Raw genomic sequence first — 13,477 nt, 5'->3', positions numbered from 1 at the left:
TCTCAGTAAAAGAAATGACAAACAAAACTTATTGGCTTCAATGAACATTTATGAACATATTTAGCTTCAAAAGAAGCTTAAAGTAAGTAAAGTAGTTTTGTTTCATTAAAGAAACTTCATGATAAATTGAAGAAAAATGTAAGAATGATGCGATTAGTCGACTTAATGGTTGAATATTTGGTGACCAGTCGACTGTTAAAATAGTCGTAGACCTCATGAACAACAGATGAACCATAAGAGAAGAACAGAGACAACAACGGTGGAAAAAACAAACAATGAAAACAAATGAAAGACAAACCTCAAGATTCCACTCTAAAGTGTTTTGTCTTCTACGAGACAGATGACGCGAGAACACTGGATAAAGAATATGAAGGACTGTTGTTTTGATTATTATTCATTTTCATTTAAAGTTGACGCTTGTTTGTTTATCATTACAATGATTTATTAAGATGATATTTTTATAAACTACGTAACATCTTTACCTGCTACACAAACATACAAATGTATCTATGAGCTGCTTCACTGAAGAACAAAGTGATGACAGACTTTGACTCGTGTTTCCACCTCTGACTTTACATTTGAGCTTTGATGATGTAGAAAAGATGATGTTCTGACCTGAGAGTCTCCAGGTGACAGTGTGGACTCTTCAGTCCAGCAGACAGCAGCTCCACTCCTGGATCCTGCAGCTTGTTGTCACTCAGGTCCAGTAGAGTCAGACTAGAGGACGGAGAGCTGAGGACTGAGGACAGAAGTGAACAACTTCTCTCTGACAGTCGACATCTGTTCAGCCTGTGAAAGAGACGAGTTTCATCAACAAGTGACTTTTTCAATTTTCTATTTGACAAGAATTGAAAGAGTTTATTTATAGTTTAATATTGTTATTTTAGTAATAAATAAAATGAAAAAAATTCAAGATTCAATATTTTTAACAAGTGGCTTTTTTAATTGAATATACAAATGTTAAAGTGTTTAAAATCCAATATATAATATATATTCAAATTATTTAATAAAATGATTCAGAAAATAATTCTATGGTTAAAAAAATAGAACATTTTAGTAAAATGAAATGTTAAATTCAATCCTTCAATTCTCTGATGACACTGATCTACTTGCATAAGAAACAAAGCAAATGTTTTTCAATATTCAGTTCATGAGCTGAAAATAGATTCAACTGCTCCAACAGGAAGTGACATTTATGAACTTATTTTGCTTAAAAAGAATCTTAAAGTAATACCTAACATGAATATTTTAAATTAAATACATGCAGTCGGACAAAGAGGACTATGAAGACGAACCCCTTTGATTTTATTATATATTTTTATTAGACACACATTTCCTGAGAAAAAGACAAGAGTTGACCTTTTGTATGAAACAGTAAAGTTAAATAAAACTGCATTTTTATTGATGTAACCTTCGTGGTTTTGTTTCATTCAAGAAACTTCATGTGAATTTAAGATGAAGATTTTGTAGAAATCAGGCTCAGAGCTGCTGTGAAGGTCACACATGCTAACTTAAGTTTATTTTCTATAAATAAATGTTGCGTACACATTCATTTGTGTATACGCAGTATAATTAATGAGGCCACATGTTTTAAATATGTCGTTTTGATTATTATTCATTTTCATTTAAAGTTGACGCTTGTTTGTTTATCATTACAATGATTTATTAAGATTATATTTTTATAAACTACGTAACATCTTTACTTTTCAATTCTCTATTTGACAAGACTGAACTAGTTACATCATAAAATCACATATTGTATGAATATTTGAGGAAGGTTTGTCTAAATTAGGATCAGTTTGTTAAACACGATGACAAACACAACAATCATCAAAGAGTAAATCAAACATTCATGTTTAGTTCATATCATCAGAAATGTTTGAACAACTTACAGAACTTTGTTTGCGGCTTGAACCACCGGCAGAAGCCTCTCAAGAACCTTCTCTGAACCATATCTTGAGTATTTCTTCAGGTCAAACTCGTCCAGATGTTCCTCTGAGGACAGTAAGATGAAGGCCAGGGCCGACCATTGAGCAGAAGACATTCGATCAGAGAGACGTCCAGATCTCATCTTCTGTTGGACCTCCTCCACCAGAGAAGTGTCCTTCACTTCATTCAGACAGTGGAACAGGTTGATGATTCTCACTGGAGACACATTCTTCTTACTTATCTTCTCCTTGATGAGCTCTGCTGTGTTGTGATTGGTCCAGGAGCTACTTCCTGTCTGTCTCAACAAACCTGGAAGGAGACTCTGGCTGGTCTGCAGAGAAAGACCCAGAAGGAAGCGCAGGAACAAGTCCAGATGTCCATTTGGACTTTTTAGAGTCTCATCTATTGCTGTCTGGTAGAACCTTTCTGTTTGACTTTTGTTTTTCAACAATCTTGAAGATTTGGATGTTAGTTTTGATTCCATCAGGTTGACTCCAGAGTTGATGAAGGTCTGGTGGACGTGAAGAGCAGCCAGAAACTCCTGAACACTCAGGTGGATGAAGCAGAACACCTTGTCCTGGTACAGTCCTCTCTCCTCTCTGAAGATCTGAGTGAACACTCCTGAGTAAACTGAAGCTGCTGAGATGTTGATGTCACACTCTGTGAGGTCTGACTTATAGAAGATCAAGTTTCCTCTCTGCAGATGCTCAAAAGCCAGTTTTCCCAGAGACTTTATCATCTTCCTGCTCTTATGATCAGAAACTGTGTCAGTCCCAGATCCTCCGTCGAACTTCAGCTTCTTGACTTTCAACTGAACCACCAGGAAGTAGATGAACATCTCAGTCAGGGTCTTGGGCAGCTGTCCTGTCTCTGTGCTCTTCAACATGTCCAGAACTGTGGCAGTGATCCAGCAGAAGATCGGGATGTGACACATGATGTAGATGCTTCGTGACCTCCTGATGTGAGACATGATGCTGCTGGTCTGCTCCTCATCTCTGAACCTCTTCCTGAAGTACTCCTCCTTCTGGAGGTCATTGAACCCTCTGACCTCTGTCACCATGTCCACACACTCAGGAGGGATCTGATTGGCTGCTGCAGGTCGTGTGGTGATCCAGAGACGAGCTGAGGGAAGAAGATCCCCCCTGATGAGGTTTGTCAGCAGGACGTCTACTGAGGTGGACTCTGTAGCTTCTATCAGGCGCCGACTGTTGAGGAAGTCCAGAGGGAGTCGACACTCGTCCAGACCATCAAAGATGAACAGAACCTGGAGTCCTTCAAAGCTGCTGAGTCTGGATTCTCTGGTTTCAGGAAAGAAAAGATGAACAAGTTCCATCAAACTCAACTTCTTCTCTTTCAGCAGGTTCAGCTCTCTGAAGGTGAAAGGAAAGATGAAGTGGAAGTTCTGGTGGGCTTTGTCTTCAGCCCAGTCCAGAGTGACCTTCTGTGTCAGGAGGGTCTTCCCAATGCCAGCCACGCCCTTCGTCAGCAGTGTTCTGATTGGTCGTTCTCTGTCAGGTGAGGCTTTAAAGAGGTCTTCTTGTCTGATGGTGGTTTCTGGTCTGGTCTGGTTCCTGGTGGCTGCTTCGATCTGTCGGACCTCATGCTCCTGGTTGACCTGGTCTGTGCCACCCTCAGTGATGTAGAGCTCAGTGAAGATCTCATTCAGAGGAGCAGAGTTTCCTGCTTTAGCGACCCCCTCAGACACACTGTGGAACTTCTTCTGCAGGCTCCTCTTCAGTCGTCCTCCACACTCTGAAGCAAGACTTCCTGAATGAAGACATAAGTCACACGAGTCAGAAGATTGTAGAAGGTGAAAATGGAGTAAAATCTTCAGATCTGATGCAAGTGTTCTTCATCTTCATCATGTTTGTTCACATTCACGTTCTTACTGCTCCACAGATGCTCGGCCAGATCCTCCTCCTCCATGTCCTTCAGGAGATGAACTGTGATCTTCAGGAATTCTTCTCTGATGCTTCTCCACTTCTCATCTTCCTCCTCAGTCTGTGGAGTCTCTGGACTCACAAACCTCCAGACTCTCTTCAGCTCCTTCTGCATATAGTTGTAGAAGTTTCTCTCCAGTGACTGGAACAGAATCACAGAGAAGAAAGTCAGAGTGATAGTGGATCATCTCAAGAACCACAAAGACCAGAAGCTTTAACTTGGATTCAGATGAAGGATGATGAATAGAAGGAACCTCTAGGATGAGGACCTCCTCTAGTTTATGAACATACCAGCCATTTGATTTCCAGTTGTGAGGGATGTTGCTGACAAATGAGAAGCTCTGAGTTCTGATGGTCCATTCTGAGAAGAAGAGATGAAATCAGACTGTAAATAAACTCTTGTCGTGTTGAAGGTTCTGATCAAAAGCAAACTAGAAGGTTCCTTTTAAAACCCACTTTCATCTCCATTAGAACTTACATTTTGTCAAGCTAAGATGTTTATTTAAATATAATTTTATAAAAATGAGTATTCTTGGTCTTATTATTGAAAGACAACTCTGATCAACTCTCATCTGTTTCTATCCTGGTATTCACCAGCTGAACCACTAGATGTCCTCACACTGCTGCACATGTCCACCTCTGCACTACAACTGTGGAAGCAACGTTTGAGGTTTTTAATTGTGTCTTTATCTCCCCCTGCTGGTGATGTGAGTGAAGTGAAGTTCTTTGGTTTAATGTGTGTATGAACCTGGTAGACTCACACTTGTTCACTCTCACCTCACACCTGGAGACTCTTCACTTCCTCTGAAGTCAATTACTCTCCTCATTGAATGATCACTCTTCAGAGACACACAGCAGGGTTCTGGTCCAGATCTTGGTCCAGGTCCAGCAGGTTCTTGCTGCTGCTTTGATCTTGAACACAGAAGTAGAATGAGTGAGAATGAAGACATGGAGGACAATCTTGGAGGTCCTTGTCTCACCTCTGAGTGCTGGTCTGTTCATCGTGCTCCTCACACTGAGGGTATTTAAAGGAGTCTCTGTCCTCACCATGAGTCTCAGCAGAGTCTTCACCTTCACACAAACACACTCATGACATTCTTGTCAACATCAAAAGTTGTTGTCGCCTCATAGTGTAAAAACTTTAATCAATCCTTTCATAATGTCTTGTTTTCATTAGAGGAAAACAGATTTTACTTCACACGTTCTGCGCCCTCTACAGGCAGGGTTAAATGAAGCAGATGTAACCCAGTGTTCTTCATCTTCATCATGTTTGTTCACATTCACGTTCTTACTGCTCCACAGATGCTCGGCCAGATCCTCCTCCTCCATGTCCTTCAGGAGATGAACTGTGATCTTCAGGAATTCTTCTCTGATGCTTCTCCACTTCTCATCTTCCTCCTCAGTCTGTGGAGTCTCTGGACTCACAAACCTCCAGACTCTCTTCAGCTCCTTCTGCATATAGTTGTAGAAGTTTCTCTCCAGTGACTGGAACAGAATCACAGAGAAGAAAGTCAGAGTGATAGTGGATCATCTCAAGAACCACAAAGACCAGAAGCTTTAACTTGGATTCAGCTAAAGGATGATGAACAGAAGGAAGCTCTAGGATGAGGACCTCCTCTAGTTCATGAACATACCAGCCGTTTGATTTCCAGTTGTGAGGGATGTTGCTGACCAATGAGAAGCTCTGAGCTCTGATGGTCCACTCTGAGAAGAAGAGATGAAATCAGACTGTAAATAAACTCTTGTCGTGTTGAAGGTTCTGATCAAAAGCAAACTAGAAGGTTCCTTTTAAAACCCACTTTCATCTCCATTAGAACTTACATTTTGTCAAGCTAAGATGTTTATTTTAAATATAATTTTTATAAAAATGAGTATTCTTGGTCTTATTATTGAAAGAAAACTCTGATCAACTCTCATCTGTTTCTATCCTGGTATTCACCAGCTGAACCACTAGATGTCCTCACACTGCTGCACATGTCCACCTCTGCACTACAACTTTGAAAGCAACGTTTGAGGTTTTTAATTGTGTCTTTATCTCCCCCTGCTGGTGATGTGAGTGAAGTGAAGTTATCTGGTTTAATGTGTGTATGAACCTGGTAGACTCACACTTGTTCACTCTCACCTCACACCTGGAGACTCTTCACTTCCTCTGAAGTCCATCCATCTCCCCATTGAACGATCACTCTTCAGAGACACACAGCAGGGTTCTGGTCCAGATCTTGGTCCAGGTCCAGCAGGTTCTTGCTGCTGCTTTGATCTTGAACACAGAAGTAGAATGAGTGAGAATGAAGACATGGAGGTGCTAAAAATGGATCAAGGGATTGACTTTTTACGAAAGAACATGTTTTTTTTAGAAAGAACAAGCTGGACAAATTTATTATATTTTGAGTTTATTTGACTTCCTTGAAAGAAGAGAAATGTCAACTGAACTTTAGTCTGAGCTTTTGTTGTTTAGTCTGTATCTTTTGTTTTTCTTTTCCTTCTTTATTTGTGGTGTTTTTCTTTACGCTAGATCTGTAGTGCGCGTAATGACAGAACATTACGGTAGCAGTGATGAAGCGTGAAAGAAATGTCTGTGTTTACGAAGCCCCCGATATTAGTTCAAGTTCATGCTCCAGTGGCGTCACTAGCCTGAATGGATCATGACTAGAACCAACAGCTTTAAAGCAGGAGTTCAGGGATTGAGCCTCGGTGTTGATGTTTATAAGTTATTTATTTATTGTGTTGTTGCTACAGCAGCAAACTTGCCATCCATTCACTTATTTATTTGTGTTCAGTGTTGTTGAGGAGATCGTTATTTATGATCATTCTCTTGTGAAAAGCTTCAGATAAATGCATGTATACAAGCCAGGCTTTGGTTCAGTTTGTGGAGGTGCGCTCGGTTTGCTCACCCAGTTGTCCAGGAGGTATTATGTGCTCACATAAGTTTAGGGTCTGCAGCCTCAAAAAAGAAGACACTGCTATGTGAAGTTGTGGCACAATTGGAGTCGAGTGTTTTTAACTCCACACTTTTAACTGACTTTAATGCAAATCTGGAATTCCAGAAAGTCACGTAACTTTCTACTCTGTAATAGTTAATAATACAGTATTCTAACAAATCTTAACAATTCTAAGGTAGTACATTCTTCAGAATAAACTACCTGGTGTCTATAATGTGAGAATATTGATTGATAAATAAAACAAAAAAAAACGAGAGGTAGCCTATTTTGTAATGTTAATTATTAATTAAAATGATGCCTCTCGTTGTTGGCTAATGGCAAAAATATATAAATAATGTTTCAACACTGAACAAAAACAAATAAGTAAAAAAAAAAGAAAAAAACACTATAAAAAAAACAGCAACAGGTAAATATAAATCACTTTGTACTTTCACACACAGAATTTTTTGAAGTTTTACAAATGTATTTTTGTTTTGTACATTAAAATAATATATTTACAAGTACAAATGTTTTGTCAATACAAAATAAAAGTTACAAATATTAATTTTACATTTGTGGATATCACAACACACGTGCAACCATTGAATATTTGCAGATCACCCTCTAGACAGTTAAATAATAGTGAGACAAAAATAGCTCCGTAACCCATGAGGTTTTTAATTGTGTCTTTATCTCCCCCTGCTGGTGATGTGAGTGAAGTAAAGTTCTCTGGTTTAATGTGTGTATGAACCTGGTAGACTCACACTTGTTCACTCTCACCTCACACCTGGAGACTCTTCACTTCCTCTGAAGTCAATATATTTAGGCATTGAAGCATCACTCTTCAGAGACACACAGCAGGGTTCTGGTCCAGATCTTGGTCCAGGTCCAGCAGGTTCTTGCTGCTGCTTTGATCTTGAACACAGAAGTAGAATGAGTGAGAATGAAGACATGGAGGACAATCTTGGAGGTCCTTGTCTCACCTCTGAGTGCTGGTCTGTTCATCGTGCTCCTCACACTGAGGGTATTTAAAGGAGTCTCTGTCCTCACCATGAGTCTCAGCAGAGTCTTCACCTTCACACAAACACACTCGTAAGATTCTTGTCAACATTAAAAGTTGTTCTCGCCTCATAGTGTAAAAACTTTAATCAATCCTTTCATAATGTCTTGTTTTCATTAGAGGAAAACAGATTTTACTTCACACGTTCTGCGCCCTCTACAGGCAGGGTTAGATGAAGCAGATGTAACCCAGGTGAAATTAGCCTTAGGTTAATAAATAGTTAATAAATTAGAATAGATAAATACACGAAATTCATCATTTAAATAAGTTACATTACTGACATTAAAACATCTAAAATAGATAAATACGATTTAAAACATTATTTCATGGCGTGGTATTTTGTTGTTTTTCATTGGTTAAGAGGTTGATATCCATTAGCGAATCACAGCGCTGATAGTTGGTGATGCGGAACCGAATCCAGGAAGTGAGAGCAGGTGCGCTCGCTCGTGTAGAACTCCGGAGAAGAAACCGTTAAGAAAAGAGCAGAGACTAGTGATGGCGAGATGAAGCCTCATGAAGCACTGAAGCCTCGCAGCCGAGTAGTTCATCTTTGGAGCAAAGCCTCATGAGGCTTCATTTGCACGACCATGCCATCATGTGGACAATTCGGAGCATTGCATATTTTGTTCGCAAATGATTGTCTCTGCCAGAGACGTGTTTTGACGATTTATTTTCCTATTGCAAGTGTTTTCTTTACCTTTCTGTCTATGTCGATAGACTGTGGTTTTGTTTACCGTTTTAGTTTTGAGTCATTGACGAAATTCGCGGAGGAAAAGTTTTTCTTTTGAAGATCAAGCACCCAGCGCGTGCTCGTGAACAGTGGATGGCGAGCTAACCCAACTAGGAGCTACGACTGAACTGTGTGTTTTTGACGTTGGAAGAGACACTTTACTCTCGTGTTTTGGGAGAGTGGACATCGCGTTCCCGTTGTTTAAGTTTTTCCCCCCTTTCCCTGCCGAGGAATACTCTCCAGGACCGCGGTAAGACTGTTCCGGTTCAAACCGCATTTTCCCCTCTGGATTACGTGAACAGTGCGTGGACTGCTTCGCGCTGTTGTGTGGAAGGGTAACGGTTTCCCTTTTACCTGCTAACGGACTGTTTAGCACTAAAAACTGATTGAATAGACACTTGAACAGTTTATTATTTTATGTTTCATACTATGGTGCATATCTTGAATGTTTTGAACTGAAATGTTGATTGCAACTGCATTTTCTCATGTGGGTTTTGTGAGATGCCCTGTGGTTCATGGTTGTAATACTTGAAAGAAACTAGTTATGTCAAAATAACTTCAAACTTACTGGATAACAATTCAAACTAGAATACAAAAGAGCTCTAAAATAATAACTCGACTACTGAAACTAACTAAGGTTAAGTTAACTAGAGACTGAAGGATTCAAAAAGGTTTCTTAATATAAAAGGTAACTGAGTAAAACTCAGGTTCTTCGAATTCATTTTGCATTTATGCGATTGTTTTTTTTTTCAATGTTGTATGTATGTCATGTCTGTAAATGTCTAAAGGATCCATTTTCTAACTACTATTTTCATTCTCATTAGATAAAGCCGGCAATCTAAACTAAACTTTTGGTCTGTGATGTTTTCTCTTGTCAATCATTATTTTAGCCAATTTACTGCTCTTCCTACGAACCTAGTTTCTAGTCCCACAACAACTCACTATTAATATTTGTAGTAAGTGCTACACTGAGGTATCTTCTATCCACAGACGCAGATGGAACTATGAAATGAGGCGTCCACTATCCAGCATTAGCAGCTTCTCTACTCTGTAAAATCTCTTTCCACACTGAGATCTCAGGCTTTCTGGTCCTTGTTTTTGAGGCATTAGAGCAAATCTTCCTAAAGAAAGTCCAGCCCTTTTCTTCAACCCCTCCTGTCGGCACTCACCTGAGGGACCAGACCATCTCATCAGCTCCACCTGCCTGCAATTATTGAAGGAGAACAATAGGCTGCTTGGAGCTCCAGTCTTCTCCTTTCTTGGCGGTTCTTTTTCAGTGCGCCCCCTACAGACGTGTCATTACAGGCTCTTACACTCCTTGCTTGTTGTAAATCAGTAACTTAAAGCACTGTAGTGATGATGATGATGATGATGATGATGATGATGATGATGATGATCCAGATAATGAAGATGATGATGATGATGATGATCCAGATAATGAAGATGATGATAATGAAGATGATGATGATGATGATGATGATGATGATGATAATGAAGATGATGATGATGATGATGATGATGATGGTCTGATCGTCTCTGAGCTTCATTAGAATTTGTGGCTCACGTGCGCAACACATGCACTTATTCTTACTATGTTTTTAAAATGAGAGTGTTTTCTTTGCATGTAGTTATTATGTGATGGTGTATTTATACAAGTGTGTTTTTAAGGATATAGCTCCGATCACGTGATCACATGAAGGAAACCGGCTTTAGCTTCTTTCATTCTGCAGCTTCACTTTGATATAACTGACTGACGTGATGTTGTTTCACAAGAACGTCTGTGACTCTCGTAGAGAAGACTTGAAGGATCCCACTGTGTTTGTTACATTATAAAAACAATCTTATAATTCCTTATCGTTTTTTCCTAACTGTGTGAAATACCTGGAAAACAACTCAATATAAATCGATCATCTTAATAAATAAAGATAATTATTTTAGTGAATGAGAAACTTATTTTTAAGTTTACGAATCATTTATTATCCACTCATGTATCTACAAACATGTGTTTATTTTCAATCAATATTGATATTAATGTGTCTCTGATAAACATGGATCTGAGCAGTAAATATGTACATAGAACACCTTCAAACCTGTCAGGAAGTCAAGTTTCACGCCATTATTATTCTTGATAATTATTAAATTTGCTGCACACACACTGAAAGAGAAGAGAGCTCTGATTGGCTGATGTGCATGTCACATGGTTATTGCACCGATTGCTTATCTTCTCGTAGATCGCGACCGACTGTAAGGCACCTCTGGTCTATATTAACACTCACACGATTACACTCACAGTTACTACAACAGCACAGACACGAGTTAATGGTATATTATTTGCTAATAAAGAATATTTATAGACAAATGAGTCACTGGTCTTCTGACCAGAACTAACCAAACAAGACACTGATCAACTCCTTCTGACGCTGGTATAAAGGGTTGGACTGAAATAAAAGTAAGTGACTCATGAAACTGGTCTTTCTTGTTAGACTGTTACCAAGCCTTGTGTTCTGGTTCATTGTCAAGATTTTATTTACTGAACGTGCTTTCATTTCTCTCCTGCAGGGAATTAAAAGACAAAAAATATAGATATTTTCTGAGGATTTCTACAGAGGAGGTCTGTAACCTAATCAACGCCATATTCAAGGATGGATTCGACATGGACGGCTTCTTCCCTCATTGTCTTGTTAATGAAGATATCGCCTGTGATGTTGATAAAATGTTCTGGACTGATCCAGATAATAATATTTTCACTGCTGGATATTCTTGTCTTTTTTGTTAGTTCCCCCTATATTTTTTATAGTATCTTTTCTCTTGATTGTGTTTTTTTTTGTTTTGTTTTTTTTGTATTTTGAACAGTACTGTTGTAGCATGGCACCGGTGAACAAGATGAAACCCTTCTTTTGCTCGTCCGACGTCCTTCCTTGTAGGCTCTTTATTAAAGTTGTTCATGTAATTGGCCCCTGGGTTACCAAAATAGTAAAGCTCCCCCTTTCCACAGGGGGTTTCCCCAATGCATTTAAACATGCCATTGTGGAGCCTTTACTCAAAAAGCCAGGCTTAGACCCGACTGACCTCAGTAATTTCAGGCCTATTTCTAAGCTCCCTTTCTTGTCCAAGATCTTGGAGAAGGTGGTGTCTGAGCAGCTGTCTTTGTTCCTGGATCAGAGCGACATCCATGAGAAGTTTCAGTCTGGCTTCCGTAAACATCACTCTACGGAGACAGCCTTACTGAAAGTGTCCAGTGACATCATGATGTCGGCTGACTCGGGTCAATACACGGTTCTGGTTCTCTTGGATCTGTCGTCAGCCTTTGACACAGTAGATCACCAGATCCTGCTGAGAAGACTGAGGGATGAAGACTGTCTGGGTCTGTGTTACAGTGGTCCTCGTCATACCTTTTTGGGCAGTTTCAGTGTATCTGCCAATCAAACAAGGTCTGAATCATCTGTTGTGTGGAGTCCCTCAAGGTTCTGTTTTGGGTCCTTTATTATTTTTGCTATACTTGATTCCCCTCGGTGAAATCATTCAGAGATTTCCTGATGTTACTTACCACATTTTTGACATCCAGCTCTACTGCTCTTTTGATCCAACTGAGCCCCAGAGGCTGAACTTAGTCAATTGTTTGCTAGAATCTAGATCTAATAATGAGCTACATGTGGACATAATTGAAACTCAAGTTATTTCTCCTGATGATAAGGTTCCAGTGGTTCGGCGCACATGCTACCGTACCAGGAGAGGAAAATCCTTCCGGACTGTTGCTCCTAAGCTTTGGAACGATCTCTGTGTTTGATGATCTACTGACTCCTTCAAGAAACATCTGTGTTTGATGATCTACTGACTCCTTCAAGAAACATCTGTGTTTGATGATCTACTGACTCCTTCAAGAAACATCTGTGTTTGATGATCTACTGACTCCTTCAAGAAACATCTGTGTTTGATGATCTACTGACTCCTTCAAGAAACATCTGTGTTTGATGATCTAATGACTCCTTCAAGAAACATCTGTGTTTGATGATCTACTGACTCCTTCAAGAAACATCTGTGTTTGATGATCTACTGACTCCTTCAAGAAACATCTGTGTTTGATGATCTACTGACTCCTTCAAGAAACATCTGTGTTTGATGATCTACTGACTCCTTCAAGAAACATCTGTGTTTGATGATCTACTGACTCCTTCAAGAAACATCTGTGTTTGATGATCTACTGACTCCTTCAAGAAACATCTGTGTTTGATGATCTACTGACTCCTTCAAGAAACATCTGTGTTTGATGATCTAATGACTCCTTCAAGAAACATCTGTGTTTGATGATCTACTGACTCCTTCAAGAAACATCTGTGTTTGATGATCTACTGACTCCTTCAAGAAACATCTGTGTTTGATGATCTACTGACTCCTTCAAGAAACATCTGTGTTTGATGATCTACTGACTCCTTCAAGAAACATCTTAAAACATTCTTATTTGTGCTTTTCCCTGATTTTCTGGGACTACAGGGTTTTTCTTACGTGTCTTGATCTTTTAAAGTATATATTTTAACTATTGTTTTTGATTGTCAAAGCGCTTTGTGGCCCTGGTCTAGAAAGGCGCTTTACAAATAACATTTTCTTACTTATAATTGCTTCTCGTTTTTTACAAATTGCGTTAAAATGCCTGGAAAACAACTCCATAAAGATCATGTTGTCTTAATAAATAAAGATCATAAATTAAATGAATGAACAACATATTTTTAAGTTCACGAATAATTTAATATCCACTCATGTATCTAAAAACATGTGTTTATTTTCAATCAATATTGATATTAATGTGTCTCTGATAAACATGGATCTGAGCAGTAAATATGTACATAGAACACCTTCAAACCTGTCAGGAAGTCAAGTTTCACGCCATTATTATTCTTGATAA

General features: G+C 39.1%; 4 protein-coding genes across 4 annotated transcripts in view; all 4 read right to left on the bottom strand.

Moving 5' to 3' along the window:
• The window catches only part of LOC148085161 (NLR family CARD domain-containing protein 3-like), a gene marked incomplete at its 5' end in the record, with an annotated part of 350,040 nt that overhangs the window by 129,272 nt on the left and 207,291 nt on the right, over nt 1-13,477 (bottom strand). The gene's annotated exons all lie outside the window — the stretch shown is intronic.
• Nucleotides 1-13,477, bottom strand: part of LOC148085164 (protein NLRC3-like) — a 145,721-nt gene that overhangs the window by 6,998 nt on the left and 125,246 nt on the right. The gene's annotated exons all lie outside the window — the stretch shown is intronic.
• The window catches only part of LOC148085167 (NLR family CARD domain-containing protein 3-like), a 181,026-nt gene that overhangs the window by 88,555 nt on the left and 78,994 nt on the right, over nt 1-13,477 (bottom strand). The window lies entirely within an intron of this gene.
• Nucleotides 573-3,715, bottom strand: LOC148085169 (NLR family CARD domain-containing protein 3-like). The gene is made up of 2 exons (XM_087785527.1): nt 1,893-3,715; nt 573-789 (listed from the first exon to the last, which is right to left on the bottom strand). The coding sequence occupies exons 1-2, from the start codon at nt 3,260-3,262 to the stop codon at nt 573-575; spliced, it is 1,587 nt and encodes a 528-aa protein (XP_087641653.1). The 5' UTR covers nt 3,263-3,715.

Source organism: Callionymus lyra, chromosome 2 (assembly GCF_982586985.1).
Source record: "Callionymus lyra chromosome 2, fCalLyr1.hap1.1, whole genome shotgun sequence".
Taxonomy (NCBI): domain Eukaryota; kingdom Metazoa; phylum Chordata; class Actinopteri; order Syngnathiformes; family Callionymidae; genus Callionymus; species Callionymus lyra.
The sequence above is the reverse complement of the archived record's forward strand: the minus strand, read 5'-3'. Positions and strand labels throughout refer to the sequence as shown.

Excerpts from the sequence above, each read along its gene's own strand:
- LOC148085169 (XM_087785527.1), bottom strand. The coding sequence starts at position 3,262 with ATGGAACTTGTTCATCTTTTCTTTCCTGAAACCAGAGAATCCAGACTC. Across the intron at positions 790-1,892 it reads CAAGCCGCAAACAAAGTTCT|GCTGAACAGATGTCGACTGT; the intron begins GTAAGTTGTTCA and ends TCTCTTTCACAG.